We start from the raw sequence: 20,865 nt of genomic DNA on the forward strand, positions 1-20,865 counted from the left end.
GGGAGAACATGAGGCCCAGAAGAAACTGCAGGTTGGATGCTGCCTGGGCTGGTGAGGTAGCCCTGAATGAGGAGTCACAACCCAACGCAATTTGGCCAAAATAAAAGGTTGTAATCAATTGAGGCCTGCATAGGATACAAAGATGTTTCTAGAATCCAATGGCATAATATCAAGAGTATCCTCTAATAGGTCCAGATGAGTGAAAGCTTGCATTTTAGGTGTAAAACCACCAAGGAAAGCGAGTGTAGACAGGAATGCAACACTTTCCAGTCTTGTACTAGCTCGTAATCCAGATATGGATGCAGATTCATACCCCTCAACTGAAGGGATGAGGCCACACAGTCATTAGCTTGCTAAAAACTCGGTACCAAAATGAGGCCGGAAGGAAGAACATTGTCCTCCAGGAGAATCTCCTGAGCCAGCTCCCCTCGTGAGAGTTCATGCTCTGCCTGCTCAGAGCGTCTCGTTGTCGTCTCCGGCCAGATGAACAGCCGAGATCGAAACTTCCTGCTGGATGGCCCAGAACTCGAGCTGCATCGCCTCCCTGCACAGAGGAAGTGACCCTGCCCCCCCCTTTTTATTGAGGTAGTGCATGACCACTGTGTTGTCCGTTAGAATCAGGACACTCTTTCCTCGCACAGTCGGCAGAAAAGCCTTCACGGCTAGCCTGACGGCCCTCAGCTCCAACAGATTGATATGGAGTCTGGACTCCGACGGAGACCAACGACCGCTGACTGTCAACTCGTTGGCATGAGCTCCCCATCCCGTGAGGGATGCGTCCGTCACGATCGTCACCTCTGGCCAGGGCAGCCAAACTGGGGCCCCCTTCATCAGATTGCCTTCGACGGCCCACCACAGAAGGTCATGGGCGACCGAGGGCGGCACCTGAACAGGGTCTGACATCCTGCCGGAGGACTGAGACCACTGGAGCTTGAGTGCCCATTGCAAAGATCTCATCCGCAACCTGGCCTCTGGCACCAGAAGAATGCACAAGCCATGATGCCGAGCAACCTCAAGAACTCGAACGCCAGGAGCGTCTGGGCAAGATGAAACTTGTGCACCATCTGCTGAATGTGAAGAGCCCTCACCTGGGGAGGAAAACACAGCCCCAGGGATGTGTCGAGCACTGCTCCGATGTACTGGAGCCGCTGTGTTGGCGTCAAATGGGACTTCTTTAAATTGAGGGAGAAGCCCAGCTTGTGAAGGGAGTGGCAGGTGACAGACAGATGATCCAGGACTTGCTCGGGAGAGCTCCCCCTGATCAACCAATCGTCCAGGTAGGGGTGGACGTGAATCCCCCCTTTCCTGAGATGCGCTGACACCACCACTATGAGCTTGGTGAAAACCCTTGGGGCGGAGGTCAATCCAAACGGCAGGACCTGAAACTGACAGTGCGAGTCGCCAAACCGCGAACCTCAGGTACTTCTTGTGCTTGAGATGGATCAGCACATGGAAGTAAGCGTCCTTGGGGTCGAGAGACACCAATCAGTCCTGAAGTTGAAGGGCCTGGAGGACTTGAGAGAGAGCTACCATCTTGAACTTGTCCTTCCTGAGGAGTTTGTTCAAGCCGCGCAAGTCCATGATGGGTCTCAATCCCCCGTCTTTCTTCAAAATAAAAAAATAAGGGGAATACCATCCCTTGTTACTCTCCGCTACAGACACCAGTTCTATGGCGCCTTTCTCCAGCAGGGCTTGAATTTCCTGCGCAAGGAGCAGATCCGGACTCTTTAAAGAGAGGTTCCTAGGTGGATTGTCGTGAGGCCTCTGCCGAAAGGGAAGACAGTAGCCGTGGGTTATGATCTCCAGAACCCACACATCTGAAGTAATGGCACGCCACTCTACAAGATGCTGCGCCAGCCTTCCCCCAACCGGCGAACCATGGGACCTGGCCTTATGCGCGAGTGGTAGCGGCTGCGGCGTTGCCTGAGGGTAAAGAGGCAACTGCCCGAGCGGCCTTGGCACCTCAAGTAGCCGGTTTTCCACCTCTGGCACTCTTATGGTGGCCTCTTTGACTGACAGCTCTTCTCGCTTTACTGAAGGACGAGTAATAGCGAAAGGAACCTCCCCCTCCATTGTTGTCCCCTAGGACGAAAAGGCGGAGGTTGTCGAACTGCAGCGCCCAACGACTTTGCTGCAGCTTTGGAGGTCTGCAACCTCTCAAGGCTCTCAAAAAGATGTTCACCATCAAAGGGCATGTTGAGGAGCCGGGACTGCACATCAGGAGTGAACCCCGACTTCTGCAACCCTGCGTATTACTGTGCTCGCCGCCATGGACTGGCTGACACAATCTGCCATGTCCAAACTCGACTGAACGGCCTCACACATGGCATCCTTGCCATCCTGAACCATAGCAATGAAACCATCCCGTTCGTCCCCTTCGGGAATATGTTCAGCCACTAATGCAACACAGTTCCACAGAGTTTGTGTGAAACGAGAAAAGGCACATACGGAGTTTGCCGCCTGAAGAAAACACTTTCTTCGCCCAGCCATCAAAACTTTTGTCGTCCCTATCCGGAGGGATGGTAGGATACGACGCCTGCTTTGCCGGGGCCGTAGCCGCCTGCACCACCAAACTCTCCGGAGTGGGGTGCCTGGACAAGTAGCAGGGGTCGCTACTGGCTGGACGGTATTTTCACAACAAAGACTTGCCCACTGCCGGGAGACTCTCCGGAGCAGTCCAAGCCGCCGCCACCCTTCTCTGCAGAGCCATATGAATCGGCAGTACCGGGTCAGTGGGGGGACCAAGATCAAGGATGTCCGTGTGATCATCCTGAACAAACTCCCCTGGGGGAGCCGACCATCCCAAGTACTCGGTGACCCGAGACATCAGGCGCCGGTACGAAGAATCGGCATGAGTGCCAGGCTTCGGCCTACAAAACTCCACCTCCGGAGAGGTGTCCAGTCTACTGGCATCATGCAGTGACTGTCTCAGGTCATCAAATTGGCCATGGCCCGAGAGAAGCTCATCCGGCACCGTAACGGAACCAAGCCCTCATCAGAGCCCTCATCACCCTCTGAAATGTACTCCAGGCAGTGAGAGGAAGACACCTGGGGACCAAAGCTATGCCTGACCTTAGGCAGAGCCTTTCTAGGGGCTACCCCCGTGCCAAGGGGCCCCTCCGACACCCCCACCTCGAAAGGCGACGAGGGCGCTTAACGAGTCGGCGCCAGCGTCTAGAGAATTGGCGTAGAGCGAATCGGCGTCGACGTCAGCTGCAGCGCCGCCAGCATCAGCAGCGTCGACACAGGCCTCGAAGCCAGAGCTCCGAGCGTGTCCTTCAACGACCTCGGCGCCACAGGCATCGACGTCTTCCTCGAAGACTGCGCAGGATGACGCGGTCTCGAGCGCGTCGAGGGCCGGGACCTGGAACGGGCATGGCGAGAACGGTTACCCTTGTCCGAGCGGGACCTCTCCCACGAACTGTGCCGACCACTCGAGCCCGAAGGCGTGCGAGTGGTGTCTCTCGACCGATCACGACCGACCCCACTCAGAGGCGCGGACGGACTGGTGCCCTGCGATTTAAGAATCGCCAACATCTTCTTCCCGAAGGAAGCCCATTCCTCCGGTGTCGCTTGCATGGTGGGATAAGCGACCCGCTGATGGGCGGAGTCCTCGGAAGAGGACGGGGAAGGTGACCGATGCTGGCGCTTCCGGGAATGCCTCGAAGAGGCAGAGGAGTGGCAAGACCGACTCCTGGAAGGAGACCCACTGGACCTCCGACGATGATGTGGAGTCTCGCCTCTCGAATCATCCGTCGAAAGCCCCGCAGACCTCGACTTCCTGGGCTTAGACACCCTACCTACTGACAACTTCTTCTTGCACTCCCGTAAAGCCTTGGCCGTGAGCGACTGGCAGTCGACACAGTCGTCCGTGTCGTGGGCCTCCCCGAGGCACCAGAGGCAGGCGTCGTCCGAGTTCGTTACTGACATCTTGGACCCACAGTCCCCGCATTTCTTGAAGCCCAGACGCGGGGTTGAAGACGAGGTAGACATCGTCACAAACAGGCTTTTCACAAAAACCGAACAGGTTCAAAGAACCGATGATAGAATATAACAGAACTCCAAAGAGTCGAGGCGTACCAAGATTCACGAAGCGAACACGTTCACGGAAAAACCGGAACTTAGGCTACGGGTTTCGTGCGTCCTACTTATCACATCGGGTTACGTCGGCCGTCGGAGGTCGTCCTCGAGGACGGCGCATCGACGCAGGACGCAGAACATTTTCCGAAGCAGCACAGCTGTGGTGATTACTGTCATAGATATGGAATACGTCAGAGGACCCAATCCCCTCGAATGATACTTCACAGAAAGGGCAATCCCTCAACTTCAGTGTTCACACAGCACCAATAGGCATCCATCTGTATTTAGTTTCAGGAGTAGGTCACACCCCCCCTTTCAAACTCTCTCCAATATGCACCTTATGGAGATGAGCAACAGCAAACTGCATTAAAAATCATTCAGTTTGAGAATATTTCCCCATAGTCTCCCTCTAGAACATACATGTCCAAGGCTGGAGATGTCCCTGCTCGATCCGCCTGTGGTACCTGGTGAGAGGGGGGGATGCTAAGAAGCTAGGGCAAGCCAGAGAGGCCAAAGTGGAGGGCAGATTTGTCTCTCATCCTTTAGAGTCAAAAGGGCGCATGAGACAGAGGTTTTTGTTTTAGGCTGGAGAGTCTTCATTCACAAACAAGTGTGATATTGGCGTGTGAACGAACAGACTTTTGCAGGAGACACAATTCAAAAGCGTATGAGCCAAAAGGCATGCTATACACACCTTTTTCCCAGATGCACCAGCACTTTCTTCTTGAAGGGGGTGCCAGGCAGAAGGATAGGATGGACCAATTGAGGGGAGCAACTTCCGCCGCATTAGGACCTCCACTGGCATAGAGATAGTGGTGAGCCAGTGAAGGAGGAAGGGTAGCAGGAGTGTCGGTGATACCCTCAAAGCAGGGATCTCTTCCCTACTTCCTGTACCACCCTCGACAAACCTGGTGTGAAGGAGCCTGCTCTTTCTGTGTCAGAAGCGGGACTGGGACTGTGGCAAGTGTGAGCGAGCAATTCCCACTCATGCGTGATGCCACTAACCTGCATGGGTTCCACCCTCCGGGACACATCTGTGGTCTTCCAGCAGACTCCTTATGGTGTCTCTGGCCTGGGCTTCCATTGCTACTGAAGTCCCTTCATTACCAAGACAAAAAAGAAGGAGGGATGGCGTTGGATGGTGTTGCTCCCACAACTGGAGCAGCTGAACCTGTGTCCCACCTCAGAGGTAAAGGTCTGCGCCCTGGAGGTCGGGGCCTCAGGCGCCTCATCTAAAGAAATAAAGAAACATACAAATCTGAAAACCTACCTGTCAAAGACTGACGTAAACAGGAAACAAACAGGTGGGTGAAGGAGAGGAGGTTCCTTTTATCCATTTACGTGATTGGGGGGGTGGGGGTTGTGCCTCCTTGCCTAGGGAGTAGTAGTAGAAGTTAGGTAATTTTTACTGTGGGACACACTCTAGGAGGTGGAATGGTCGAATCTGTTAAGGACTAGGACAAGGAAGAGGGACAAAGGGGTAATATGCACCAATGTCAAGCATGCCCTCTGTTAAGATCTAGGGCATTGATTGTACTGCTTAACGAGAACCCTAATAAGAAGTAACCAATGAAGTGACGCCCAACTTTCTCAGACACGCTCTGCTTGAACGGTGAAACCATTACCTACTATAAGATTAACTTGTGACATCCATGCTGCTCTCGCATGCGAACACCTGCCATGTGGCACCCAAAAATAGCAAGGCTTAATAGTTATGACACCATTCACTCAATTACATGCTTCTAAGTTTGCACCTTCATAAACCACCACTTAACCTTTGTTTTTCATTGTTACACAACCTCAATGCAGAAAATCAATACTGTCATCTTATATAAACATGCTCTTTCAGACATTTCTTTTTTTATTTCAACACAATATCTGCCTCTTGAAAACGTAGCGCTTTTTTTCTTCTTTGGAGGGTGGCCCCTTTTGTAAATAAAGGTGTTATCTGCTTTTTCTTTACTTTCTCCTTTCGTTCTTGAATACATTCCTATTGCTAACTCTTTAAATGTGTAAAACAAACTCTGGCTGCCACTTTGCAATATTTCCAATTGGAACTGATGAGTAAAGAGAAAAATTGGATCATGAAGATATTTATCCTATATCAGTCTATGCTGTTCCATTATAATACTCCAATCAACCTCCTCCATCACCAGGTTCACAAATCTACACAAATCTCAAAGCCCATAGTTTGCGATGCAACCAGCATTTGGATTGTACTGCCCACCATATGCCCTGATGTACAGTTTTTCTGTTCGGATTGAGATGTGCGAAAGAAAACCCAAAAACAAAGTTCCTAGCCTGCTACTTTGCAAATCTTGTCCCCTATTCATTTGCTGATAATGCTGATTGAGCCACTCTGTATTCTGAAGTGCCTGCAGTAACACGTTCTTACCTGTTTTATTGGCACAACCGGTGTGAGTGATTTGGGCTTGAGAGGTTGCTGGCTTTTAAATTTATGCGCTTGCTCTTGTTCTTTTGCCAATTTTTGTTTCTCTTCAAGAGTAAGCGATACCTTTTTAGGGAAAAGAGATAGGTATGCATATAATAAGGTTCAACTTCTTACCCACCGCTTAAGAGTGTTATACATTTCAGAATGTTATAAATACATCAGCATCCCACTCTTGTTGAAGACAGTGCTACCAGAAAATAACATTGCACCTTACAGAATGTACATATGTATACATAGTGCATAATGTATTTTCTTTAAACTATGTCAATATATTCTGCTGGTGAAAGCCACAGGGACTTGGAACTAATTGAAGTGTATATAGTTTTGGAATTTTGGCTAAGAGTGAACCACTATCCTTCTCCTGAGACAATCTTTGAGGGGAGAGTTTGGGATTACATTTTTCCTATGCATTTTCAGACAGTCCACAATTTCTTGCAAGTCACAGGGGCTCCACATGCAAATACCACAGCAGATATGTGTGTCTTATGCTAGTCTCCAGAGTGAAGGTTCCAAGGATTCACAACAATTTAAGTACACATTCAAAAGAGAAGGAATGCATCAAGTATCACATTTAAACATTTAAAATGGAAAAGGACAACCAGACCTCATTAGAGCCACGTAGGGATAACAAAGAATGCCTGACAGATGAAGTGCTAAAAGGTCCAACACCACAAAACAGTTTTAGTAGGAGCATAACACTTTTGTATTTAAATGTCAAAATGTTGCAAAACCTGGTTTTGCAGCATAAGAACCTGGCAGTAGAAGCTTTGTATTAAAGTTTCCTGTAAAATCTATGTTCACATTCAGTGAATATTACAACGAGAAAAGCAGCAGACTTCTGCAGTCAGCAGTTCCAAATGATGGTTTGCAAAGGAAAACTTGTTATCATTTTATTTGGTGTGCTGTTCCCACACAGCATCTCCCCATTGTTCTAGACCAGCATTACAGTGAGAGAAGGTTGCACCCAGACAAACAAATTACCTGCATCGCTATAATGTTCTTTCTGATGGATGCTCCTCTCACAGATTCCTCATCTATGATAATCCTATCCCAGTGCAGCTGTTTGGAAACTTATCCACCGCTTAGGGGCGCAACGTGGCTCTGTCAAACGTCACTGCACACCCTGAGCTGGACATTAAGTCAGGGCCAATATATATTTAGACGCCACACCCCGTGACCTCCGTTCCACCCTTTTCCCCTAGCACTCCGACCGTAGAACCGATGGTGTACTAGCTTTCTGTAAAGAGGGTCAGGTAGGTAAGGTGATGAGGAATCCGTGGGAGGAACATTCATCAAAAAGAACATTACTGAGAGGCAAGTAATTTGTTCTTCTAATCACGTATTTCCTTCCACAGATTCCTCATCTATAAGAGACTCCCAAAGTAGTATCTAAATTTGGAGGGAGGAAACAAGGACACAACCTTGACCAGAAAACTCAGGAGGACTGCCCTACCAAAACAGGCATCCTGACCCAGGGAATACAAGCAGTAATACTTAGCAAACGTGTGCAGAGAGGCCCACGTTGAGCCTGTCAGATGTTCAGGACTGGGACCCCACCCTGGGTCAGGCACATCCTTCCCAGGCAGATCGTAGCATTCTGAAATGCAGAAAATGATCCACCTCGGCAGCGTATGTTTGGTCACAGCCCTGTCAGCTCGAGTACCAGCATAACCAACAAAAAGCTAGTTCTCTTTTACAGCCTCTCTATTACGAGACATGTAGAACGTGAGGACCCGCACCGAGCTCAGCCGATGGAATCGGAATCGTTCCTCTGCCCAGAGATGGAAATCCGAGACCACTTTCAGCAAAAAACAGGGTCTCACTGTCAAAGCTACCTTCTCCTTGGAGAAAACCACATGGTGAGGTAAAACAGACAATGCCTGGAGCTCACTCACTCGTCTCGCGGAAGTGATGGCAACCAGGAAAATCAACTTAAGGGTGAGCAATCTAATAGAACAGGAATGAAGGGCTTAAACGGGGCAAGAAACGTTAAAACTACATTAAAATCCCACGCCGCAACCACAAACTGGCAGGGAGTAAACTGGTTACACAAGCCCCGCAAAAAAATGCATTACAGTGAGGATTCTGAAAAACTAGGCCTGTTCCGGGGACCTCTTGAACAACGAAATAGCAGTGAGGCATCACTTTACAGTGCCATTCTGCAGGCTTACTTGGGCCAAAGACAGGATACAATCCAACACATGGGAGAAAGGGTCCAGATTGTTCTCCCGGCACCAAGCCGAAAATGTACACCATCTGCAGGAATAAAGAGACTTTGTGGAGGGTCTCCGAGCTGAAAGGAGTACACCGAGGATATTGTCTGACAAGTCCCACTCCCTGTATCTCAGCCTCTCAGTAACCAGGCATGAAGGTTCAGGCTGCTGAGATTTGTGTGGATCATCCGCCCCTCCAACTGGTAGAGCAAGTCCGCTGTCCTCGAAAGGCACCAAGGAGGGCAGATGGCCATGTCCAGCAACTCCAGATACCAAGTTCTCTGGGCCCAGTGTGGAGCGATCAGAATGAGCATGGTTCCGAACAGGCGCTATCTCTTAGAACTAGCGGAATGACAGGGATCGGTCAGAAACCATAAAGGAGGATGAATGTCCACTCTACCGTCAACGCTTCCCCCACAGCTCCCTGATGAGAAAAATTCCCTGGAGCAGAACATCTCGCACTGTCTGTTGACACTAGAAGCGATAAAGTCCACTTGAGGAGGCCCCCAAAAATAGAAACACCTAATACAGCTCCCACTTGTGGGAGGCCAAAGTCTGCCTGCTCAAGGCATCCGCTGTGACATTCTCCTTTTCTGGCCAGATAGGCTGCCGTCAGGGAGACCCTGTTCTCCAGAGCCCAGAACCACAGCTGCATTGCTTCTCTGCACAGAAGAAAGGACCCACCACCACCTCATTTGTTGACATATCTTTTCTTCTGTATTGTTTTACTTTCCCGTTTCTTTCCACTTTGCAGTGCATCCCTGGCACACTTTTCACTTTGCTGTGTTTTAAGATGGATTACTGAACTCTGACCTGGTGGGAGGAGGTTCAGAAGGCCAGTTTAGTTTCTTGGAACAGGGTAACCTTCTGGACAAGCCAGACTAATCAAGGCAGCATTGGTGGCGGTCAAGACTAGGTCTCAGGAGGGGCGAGGGTGACCGAAAGCCCAAAATGAGCACACAGTAAACAACACTACAAATTACTCTCAGTCGCGTGCATATATCAAAAATACATATACATTTATTAAAGGCCTTTTAAATCAAACACAAAGTAAATAGCAGCAATAACTAAACCAACATAACACTACTATAAAACATACATACAGTTACCAATGGCCTTAAAAAGTAGCACACAGTAAGGGTCCACAACCTGTGAAGAAAGGGAGCATAACAGTGCGAATATACTTTAGGCAGTCCTTTAGTTTATCAACCCTAACTGAGAGGCATTCCAATCCCCAAGCGTGGAGCCTTATAATCAAAAATACTTTCAGATGCAGATGCACGCGATTGTGTGGTTGGGCAAAAACAGGGTCTCTTGCAGGGGCTGTAGCAGCTCAGGAAGGCAGGTGAGGCAGTGAAGAATAAGTTCCCACTATTAGAGGAGGGTCTCTCCAAGAGGGCAGAACAGGATCCAAGAGTTGGGAATAGCTCGGTAGCACAGGCTATCTCGATAAAGAAGAAAGGCCCTGAGGGGAAACCTGTGTGTAAAAATGGATGGATTCGCAAGAAGCCACCGATAAGGGTTGCAAGTACTCACCGACACTCTGCCCACTCCGGACCAAACTTTGGCAGTCGAGTCCACTTCGGTTGCGGGTACAAATCCTGCAATTGTGCGGTTCTGCGGACAGTGCCGATTTCTCGGCTCCTGATGAAGGAATCAGCTTGAATCCACTGCAGCTCCATTCAGGGCATATGGGGGGCACAGCAGCAGGGCACCCTCAAAGTCTGTCACCACGGCTGGGTGACACAGCAACCACCTGCACTTGGGTTCATGCCTACTCTTCTAATTCCAGATTTAGGGTGCCTAGGTGTACGAAACGCAGCTGGAGAGTACCTTATACCCAATGCTTACGATCCCCAAAGTCTCAAGTGTCAACTCGAGATGGCGGCGGTTCCAGGGCAAAGGTCCCGTGCAAGCTGGTCAGTTTACGGGTTGGCCCAGGACCACTTCCGAGAAGACTTGTTTTCAGGTTATGTTGGAGGTGCCGAGAATAGCGGCTTTGCAGACCTTCTAAGCTCGATCAGAAACAGAGGGGTCCAGCAGGACAACAGCGGACTCAGGGTGCTAAACCTTACAGCGGTTCCTCCGCACGGCTTCCTGTTTTCAGGATACTTTTCTCCTATCCTAAGTTCGGGGAGAACTCAAGCGATTACCTGGTATGGGTGTTTGGGCCCTTCTCTTATCCAGAATCTCCTTTGTGCCGAAACAAAGAGGACCCAATGAGAGATCTCTTCACAGACAGCCATCCCAGACTTGGACCAATCACAGACCACAGTGGTCCCAGTCATTCCCAGCACACCAGACTCTCTGGCAGCCAGGATGTGTATTGGAACTAGACAGTCCAGCCCACATCCTGGGGGCACACACACAAGGGATGCAGAATCCCGCGAAAGCTTCGGTTTGCGCAGGGATCTGCATGACCAAAATAAGGGTTTTCCTGGGTCTACTCGACCTGTGGGAAGGCAAAGGGACAAGATGGCCAAAGGACAAAACAAAGGACCTCGTGGAATGGCCATTTTGGGGCCAAGCCACTGTCCAGGGCGAAATGCAGTAAACGTGATATGGACCACAAGAAAGGGTTAAAAATATATTAAAAATAACAGCTGCCACCAGCTGCCACTAGCTCTGTCCAAGGCACATTTGTGCTTCTACCAAAAAATCCTTCGAGGGTGTCTAGGCCCTTAAAAATGAAAGGAAGATCCCAGAGCAATGTACTGTAAGGTACTTTGTGCACTGCTAACATGTTGCTAAAAACTACTGGAGGTAAAATTACACATAAATGGAAGTCTTTTCTAGCATTGTGCACCATTGCACCTTCTTTTCTTACTTACTTTTGGGCTGCTCACACCCTTTCTTCTCCTTTTGGGCCACTGGCACCCTCTCTTTGCTTTCCTTCAACCTTCAAATGCACACTTTCTGTTTTTCAGGTTGCTCGCACCCTTTCTTCTACTTTTGGGTCACTCGCGCACCCTCTTCTGTCTTTTCCTATCTTTGCGCCACTCGTGCAACTTGTCTTCCTTGCTTTCCTTTTTCCATACCGCTTTCCACTTTCAAATCTCTGCACCCGCCCCAGCCACACGCACACCACTGGGTTTCTCTCTCTCCTGCTACGAAACTCACCCAGATAGCGCGGCGCTGGTGAGCAGCTTCTTCGGGTTCTGTGGGCAGAGGTCTGGGTCTCACCACCTGCCCCTCAGACAGACCCCAGACCGGCACATGTCCCAGGGGAACGAGCACTGGGCTGGACACGGACAATAATTAGGAACTAGCCTCACTCCGGCTCCATGGAAACATGGCTCCTTCGTCACGCTGCAACCCTCCAGCCACACAAGGTCAGTGTCCCGGCATCCCGCTCTCTTACAGACATTCCAGGCTTCTTGTGATGCAGCCTCCAGGTACCGACCAGCAACCCAGCTCGCCCTTTATCTCTGGCAGAACCACACCTTTTATACCCTGAGGGTCAAAGTGGAGTCCGGTGTGAATAGTTAAGGTAAACAGCCGGACCTTGCCTCACTTCATTAGTGGGGCAGCCTAGTGATGTAATGCGCTAAGCTTTTCTCTGCTCCTCACGGTTAGGTCTATGGATAATCTTCACTGCTCTCGATCACCTCTTCTTCGTCCCAGTACATGTTGGAAATGGTGAGGGGGAGATGGAATGGGATTGAAAATATCCCATAAAAGACGAGGGTGAGGGTTTTGATGTACAATGGGAAAAGGGGATATACCATGTCTCACCTTTAGGCATTCTCCTCCCAATCCCCAACGATCCTCCGCACATGGGATCCTCCCTCGATTGTCCATCCCAAGGGTCAGGATCCAAAAGCGATGACCCTTCCCTGGCCACCTGAATGGAGGATCCCAGAGGAGTAGGTTCGAAAAGACAGTCGTGTTTCACACAAGTGTCATGGGTCAGGAGGGACTTACACTAGGGAATTAGATTATTTCAATTAAATTTCAGTCCGAGTTCGCTTGACTTTCACAACAAAAAAGGTGTTCAAAACATTGACTTGAGAGGAAATAAGTGCCAACGAGGTAGACACAAATAGGTTGACAAACTGCTTAAACAATTCTCGCGGATGATTTAAAGCCCTGCTAATCTGACCAAGAAAATACAACTACAAACACGTTGCTTGAAAGAATCCTCACAGTTGGTGCCAGTTAGTGTGAGGAAATGGTGGCACAGTTTCTGAGGGGGAGAATCGGAAGACAGAGGACAGTGTTCTGCAGAGAACAATGTTGGCATTTCTGTAATTGGTGGGGATTTGATGGCTTGCACGGTTATGGTGGAAGCAATGGATGTTGAGAGTGGGAACCCTTTTGCATAAGTAAAGAGTGCATGGCCAAACTTTCCTCTGCCGAGCAGGAGACTGAGCATCTGCTGAAAGGGAGATGAACGCGATTCATGGAATCCAAGGTTGTGCTTGGTCTCAATTCTACATGACGAGCACATGGGAAAGTAAAGGACCACAGAACTAACAGGTAGATGGATCTCCAGTTTTTTTTATATTCCATTCCGTCTTGTGGTTTGTTGGCCCATCCCTCAAGTACACTGTTTTATAAGCCATCACACTTTTTGTTCAGTGCACAAGTTTGTGGTTTGTTTCTTGGCCAAATCCTTCATGCCTATCCTTATATGGCTCCTGCTACTACTCTTGGGCATGGTCTACCTATTTATATTTCCTCAGTATAGGGACACGTTGACAGACTATACCATTTCTGACTCCTTGTGGCAATGCAACACAGTTCCTCCAGTATTTGTATTTGGAGGATAATGTTACATAGTATTGAGAGCTGAATGATCTGTCCACATAAGTTTGAACTTTGCTCGATACAAGAACACAGGTTTCTGATTTTAAGTTCTTCCCACACCTCGAGTGTTGGGCTGGTAACATATCCGGAAATGTGTCAGATGATCCTTAGCAAAACATCCTAACCTTCTGCTCTACAACTGCACTCCCTGTTCAGACAGTCTGTTTTTGACTTCTGGGCTTGACAGTTCCCGATTTGCTATTCTGGTGTTTGACCCAGTGAAAAGATTTGAAGCTAGTCCCACATCCAAAGGCCAGCAAAGTTTAACTCGGTGGGCTGAGTGTTTATCGGGCCCATTAAACAACCATCTAACTATTTATCTTTGAAGTTGCCCCACAAATTACAAATAATTCCAAACATGCTCGGAATATACCTCCTTCCTGCACTCCGGATTTGTGGTCCAACTTAACAGATCTGCAGGCGAACAAACTGTTATGGATAATCTTTTGTTCCCTTGCTGCATCACCCCCTTCCAAGGTCTGTTGCTCTTGCACCCACTTTGCCCACGCCTCGCTCCTTTTTCCACCACAGGGTGGGGTCTGGACGCTGCCACAATACACTGGCTTCTGGACGGGCCGGGCACTCTGGGACTAATGCATTGGTATTTTGGCTTAGTGCGGGGAGCTTGTAACATAACATAAGTTCCTTTACTTTTTCCAAAATCTAAGATGGGAGCAAGCTATGACAATCAAATAATAACAGTCCTAGTGGAGTCTAGTCAAATAAACAGGGCCTATACTAAGAAAACCTATTGCCAATCCTTACCGCTATGCTACAAAAGAGGGGGGATAATGTTCACCAGAAGAGAAAAAAGTGTTCACAAAATGATAAATCAGGAAAAGGCGGGACTCTTGAGCACAGTACACTTCTGGGCCTCTCCGGCACGAGCTCATAGTTGCTTTTCTCTCTATCAGAACCTTCTGTGGCCAAGTCTCTTTAGTGCAAAGTCTATTGCTTTAGAGGGTCTGATATGCCAAAACAACAACACCAACAGTTCCTTCTGGTAATCTTCATATAGGGTGATTACTCTTCGCCCTTGGATACACCTCAGCCGGGCTCTGGTCCTCCTCTTAGTGTTTATCCTCCCTCAATCAGGCTCAGACCAACCATTCACTGTGGACATCCCTCAGTCGGGTTTATACTTGTCCCAATGTTTTTCACTTTGCTTCTTCACACTTTTCTCTTGACGTCCCTCAGTCGGGTTCCTTATTTGTAATTTTCAAAAAGTCTCAATGTCTTTTTAAACAACCACCTTTTAGTTAGGTCCCCCTCATCCCGGCTTAGACCTTCCACAGCACTTGCCAACACTTTAAACAAAGACTTCCGAAGGGCGATCACGTCTCGCTGGATCACTTTGTTAGCCTATGACATCGGCGTGTTTATTCACAATCACCAGTTCGCCCGGTTTAGTTTATTTATTTTTATAGTATATGAAACCCAGGGGTATCTAGGCGCTTTTACTTAAGAAAGTGGTTACAGTGCTTTAGGTTACAGAAAGGGAAGCACATGTGTTAATAACATCATGAAAGATCATGTAGAAGTAAAACAATACATGCAAAGTGCAAGAGATAGTTCAAGGTAAATACATTCGTAGAGCCTGACCTGATGTTACAAAGGCGACAGCACGTACATACAAATGCAAGAATCAATTCAATGGGCATAAACATGACCCCAACCGATATTGCAGGTCAGTAGCACACAGATGTGAAAGTAAATTCAGGGCATAAACATGGAGCCCACCCCATGTTGCAGGGCGGCAGCACACAGATGCAAGAGTCAATTCAATAATGAAACAGGGGTTCTCACCTGGAGCGTACTGATAGCGGACAGGGAGCAGACAGGGGCCTTTGTTCGTGGTGGGCCTCAGTGAGGGGTGCCGGCTAAAGCCTGCTGGTTCACCATTGGCTAGGAAAAGCAAATAGCCAGACAATAGGGATGAAGTTGAAGGACAAAGCAACATCGGGAAACTGAAGAGAAATAGGTGGCCATGATGAAAATGCTGCGAGGCTGCTGTAAATTCAGACTACAAACACAGGTCGAATCATTATTTGCAGCAAGATGCAGATTAATGGGTCAGTAGAGAAATGCCAGGCAAGTGCGGTAGCAGGTGCTAATTAAAAGACATTTTGCTAAATTTCACCCAAAAATATTTTGAGTACTATTTTTTCTAGCAAAACTCATGGCAGAGAGCAACTACCCTACGTGGTAATCCTACCTCATAAGGTGGCCAAGAGAGGCCTTGCAGCACCTCTGGGTGCGCTGATGGTCAGGCAGCATAGCAGGGATGAAGAGTCCTCGCACTACGGTGCATGTAGAGGGAAGATAGAACTTTGGGTAGCGGCCCTAGTGAGGGGTGCCGGCTAAAGCCTGCCGGTTCCCATTGGCTAGGAAAAACAGCCAGCCAACAGGGATGAAGTTGAAGGGCAAAGCAACATCGGGAACCTGAAGAGAAATCGGCGGCCATGATGAAAATGCTGCAGGGTTGTAAATTCAGACTGCAAACAAGGGTTGCATCACTATCTGCAGCAAGATGCAGATTAATGGGGCAGTCGAGAAATGCCAGGCAAGCACGGTAGCAGGTGCCAATTAAAAGACATTTTGCAAAATTTAACACAAAAAAAGTTGATTGCTATTTTTTCTGGCGAAACTCATGGCAGAGAGCAATTACCCTACGTGGTAATCCTACCTCGTAAGGTGGCTGAGAGAGCGCTGATGGTCAGGCAGCATAGTAGGGATGAAGAGTCCTTGCACTACGGTGCGTGTAGAGAGAAGCTAGAACTTCGGGCAGTGGGCCTAGTGAACGGTGTTCCCCTCCGCCAGGTGCAAACGCCTGTCTCCAAATTCCCTTAGTGTTGTTCACAAGTCTATAATCGGCAAAACCTCTGCAACGTGTCAAGGACTTTGGATTGTACAAGGGGTTTTGCTTGACCCATGTATGACCACCTTGACACCTCACGTCGGCCTTCCCTATGGCCTCTTGGTACTGGTATTTTCATTACACTTTTTGTTCAATACAGTCTCTTTGTTCAGGAGAGGGGTACCAGTCAGAGACCTCCGAACAAGCGCCCACGTGGCGCCGGACAACTCTACCTCTGGTATTCTCTTTACTCACAAGGGACCTCTGTCTTTTAATCTTCGTAATGTTGCCACTGCAACCTTGAACCTAACAGTTCGGCCCATTATCAGGTTCTTTCGACTCACCGGCTGTGCTGAACTCGTTGGTAATTGTTTCTTTTGCCGCTCGAGTCAAGGACGGTGCCACAATGGCAACCACGTCTCCCCACCCAGACAATCAGTGTGGGAGGTTTCCATGTACCGCTGACATCAGTCACACCATTCGCCAGCTGCGATTCCCTGTCTTATGTTTCTTTTGTCGGAGGCTTCGGGGGTCTGGGTTGAAAAGGGCAATGCCCTCCTTGACATCCTTTCAGGTCTCGCTGCCTTTATCCTCCGTTTGAACTGCCGTCCTGGAATAGCTGCTTCCTTGTGCATTTAGCCTTGCTCCCAGTGTGCTCTTGTGCTCTGCCTCTTATCACAGTGGGGAAGGGAAAGGGCAGTCAGGTGTGTGTAGTTTTCAGCAATTGCCCGACACTGCCTGACCCTTGTGTTGGGACATGTCAGGTAAATGCCCATGATATTAGTCTGTTGTCGGTCGCAGGGTGAGAAAGTGTTTGTGTCTGAAAAGGGTGGGGGGGCGGAGGGGGTGGAGTTTCTAAGTATCCTACTGGACAGGATGGGGAAAAGGTGTCATAAAGAAGGGGATACAGCGTCTCACCCTTCGGTGTCCCACTTCCACTCCTCGAAGACCCCCCATCCAGATGATACTCCCGCACTGGTCCACCCCCAGGAAATGGATCCAATAGCGATGGCCATGTCCTGGCCACCTGGATGACAGATCCCCGGGGACTAGCGGGCGAGACACCTTCAGGTTTTTCAGATGAAGGGTGAGCAATGTCCTCCATCCTAATTGGTCTCCAGCTTTATCTTTTCCCACGGGTAAGTCTGAATAAGCCCATATATGCAGCAGAGACAGGATATAAAAAAAGTGGAGATCAAAAGTATGAGGGCATGGGGAAAACAAAAGGCGGCTGCTGGCAGCAGTGCCAAGAGGAACCAGGATTTTAGAAGGTATAGAGGAGAAAATGAGGAGCAGAGGAAAGGGTTTTAGAAAGAAAATGATAGCGAAAGCAAGAAGAGGTTAAAGGGATTGGAGACTGGATATAAGAAGACAGAAGGAAAATTGAAATGGGGAAGAAGACCCTAGGCGAAAGAGGAGTATAGAGTGGAATCATGGAGAAAGCATAGGAAATTATATGATATGTCATTTATTACACGCCTGTACACAAGGGGACAAAGGGGAGGTGAAAGGACAACAGAAATGGAGGAAATGCAAGACTAACATGGAAGAGGCAAAGTTGAAAGAAAAACGTGAAGGTGGTAGAAGACGAAAAGTAGAAGAGGGATAGAAAGAGGAGGAAAAGGAAAGAGCAGAGAGTACAAATTGATGGAGATAAACCAAGATTGTGGCAGAGAAGAAGAGTGAGCAGGAGGGATTGTTAAAAGATGGAGAGGAGATGGGGAGATGAAAGTAAGAAAACAGATTCACCCACAAAAATGTAGAGGACTGACAGAAGAAAAAAAAGCTCATTGAGAAACGAAGGAACGGAAAGCAAAAAAAATTACAGAGGGAGTAAAACTGTAGATTGGAGTGGAGGGACGACTCGAGAGAGAAGGAGTGAATGACAGATGAAAACAGTAGGGAGTAGGATCCACAAAAGACCGGCGGAGTGACACATGTAGAGAAATTAAGTAGACAAGAGGACCAGAGTAGAGAAAATGAGGAACAGATAGACAGAAGGGTAATTTAAAGAGAGCGCAAGCAAAAGGTGATAAACAGGAGGAAAGAAGGAGGAAGAGCTTTGTGGAACATCAAGGAGGAAGAGACTGTCCGCGAAGAGGGAAATTGAAAAGACAGTATAATGCAAAGAGAGCTTCAGAGCGAAGATAAGGTACATAAAATCAAGGAGTAGGAAAAGAGAGAAGTAAGAAAGTGCTAAAGAGTAAGTAAAGAAGAAAACAGGAGATTAGGTGATTAACAAGAGATGGTAATGAGCGACACTGAGTAAAAGAGAACCGTGTGGCTACTGAAAAAGGGGATACAGCAGAAGCAGAGAACCAACAGAAATGCAAGATGAGAAGGAGAAAAAAGTATCTAGGGAACCAGCCAAGAGATCAGTATGGACTGATGTGTTATTCTCCGGATTTGTAGGCAAGCACCAGCGCTTGAGGAAGTCCAACTTCTTGGATGATACAGTACTCGCACATTGTTATGCTCAAGCAGGCTATCGTGTTGGGGGTCTGCCGGAGTCCCAGTGTCCAAGAAGAGCAGGACCATATCCAGGGATTCAACCTTTCCCCAGAAGTTTGGAGGTATGGACCAAGCAAGCCACAATGGCTCAGTACATCAGGGCTCACTATACCGGCCAAACTACTAATCTAGGAGAACCCATAACACAACAACAGTCACAACACAAAACAGACCACTATGGGGATGCCTCAAGTGAAATGTGAGACATTAAAACCCAAAGACTGGCAACCTCAGAACACCTCCCTTGGCCCCAGAAAAGCATGACCTATAGGATTCAGCCACAGTGATAGGGAGACACGTGGTTTATGCTCTTCTTGAGAATCACCTATTTAGAATCTCTTTAGTGGACTATCCTAGCTGAGATAAGTCTTAGGCATTATTCCGACCCCTCCCTAACTCAAAGACAAAACAATCCACCTTGGGAAATTAGATGTCATTCCTCGCTAGCAAGATTTAAACAAGCTTTGAAGGAATGACGCGTTACATACATTTTGGAAGTTCTTGAACAGCTTCTTTGGCTACAAAGTGCTATATAAGCAAGCCACTTTCATTACTGCTTCCTACATTCATTGGAGGCACCTAAAGTGTAGGATCTATCCTTCGTCCTATCTTACTCGGCTGACATTTACACACACACACACAAAAAGAAAGAGCATTAGAAAGCCAGCATTTAAAAAGTACTGCACTTCAAATATTGTAAATTACACAAAGCGAGCAGCCAGATAAATACACTCATAAAAGACAGGTTGGAATATACCTTATTTGAATTGTGGGTAACATATTAATTATCTACAGACAATAGCCCAAACGTATCACCCTAAAAGATAAGTAAAGTAACTAATCTGGAAGATATCTGTATACTTGTAACAACAATGTTATGGAAGATCATTTGTCCAAAGTACCTTTTGGGGAAACAATAAAAAATGTTTTTAACAAACAATATCCTAACCCTTCGAAATGTTGAACACAGCACCTTAAAAGTAGACATCAATACAGGTTTCTAAATGATTTAAGAAAAACCTTTTAAATATGTATTTTCTAAATAGAATACATGTATCCTCATAATAAAATCAAAAATACCTTCCGCTGCTGTTTTAAAGTCTCTTTGCTATCTGACCCACTTCTTGGAGTTTCCGGTCCAGTATTCTTAAACGCATTATCAATCTGTTCAAACTGAAATATTTGAATTGGTTTTATTGAATTCTTCAACAATTTTATTCTGCTACATTTATTGTTTTATTAGTACTATGAGGCCAATGACGGATGAATTCTTTACAATTGCCACGTAACTTAAAATGAAAAACAATAAAAGGATAGTAAAAACCACTTGCAGTTGTGACCCATGTAGGTCTAGTTACCCCTTTTTCTTAACTAATGGAAAGAACATACACATGATGCAGAACAAAATAAAGCAAAATAAAATCGAAAACCTGTGCACCTGCATCTTCATACTTACGTGGACTCATGCGTCAACTGGCTTCCATTCTTTAGGCCTTTTTCAATTTGTCAATCCACTGGGGTATTGTTTACATTGTGGCAAAGAAGGGTTGCATTCAGAAGGACAAAGAATATAACAGCTATGCCTATAAGTAAATTTAAATCACTTACCTGTAAACAGCGTTTTCCAGCACTGGTATCTACAAGAGTGGCCCATATACCACCAAGCAAAAAATCAATGATTTACTGTTGGTAAAGAAAGATTGACGCTAGGTCTAAGTGTTCTTGATCCAAAGGAAAAATTACTAGGGCACTGACCAAAAAGTCGGGAGGAATTGACATATATCACCGAGGTTGCATTAAAAAATTACTTTACAACAGTGCAGGGAAATGGAGACAGGACTGTGTAGGGGAGACAGCAACCAAGGTTCTGATGCTCACTGACAGTTTATCAGTACTCCGTGACTTAGCAGAATATTCATTGCACACATTCTTTAGTGCAGAAA

The 20,865-nt window shown here is 47.6% G+C and overlaps 1 protein-coding gene across 2 annotated transcripts in view; it reads right to left on the minus strand.

Moving 5' to 3' along the window:
• SCYL2 (SCY1 like pseudokinase 2) overlaps nucleotides 1-20,865 on the minus strand; it is a 1,629,773-nt gene that overhangs the window by 22,041 nt on the left and 1,586,867 nt on the right. Inside the window, exons 16-17 of one of the 2 annotated variants that reach the window (XM_069629360.1) lie at nucleotides 20,003-20,095; nucleotides 6,476-6,595 (exon numbers count right to left, since the gene is read on the minus strand). In XM_069629360.1, coding sequence (XP_069485461.1) covers nucleotides 6,476-6,595; nucleotides 20,003-20,095 — 213 coding nt within the window. The remainder of the gene's footprint in view (nucleotides 1-6,475; nucleotides 6,596-20,002; nucleotides 20,096-20,865) is intronic. The other variant, XM_069629361.1, reaches the window with a different exon arrangement.

This window comes from Ambystoma mexicanum, chromosome 12 (genome assembly GCF_040938575.1).
Source record: "Ambystoma mexicanum isolate Mex_15411 chromosome 12, UKY_AmexF1_1, whole genome shotgun sequence".
NCBI classification, from domain to species: domain Eukaryota; kingdom Metazoa; phylum Chordata; class Amphibia; order Caudata; family Ambystomatidae; genus Ambystoma; species Ambystoma mexicanum.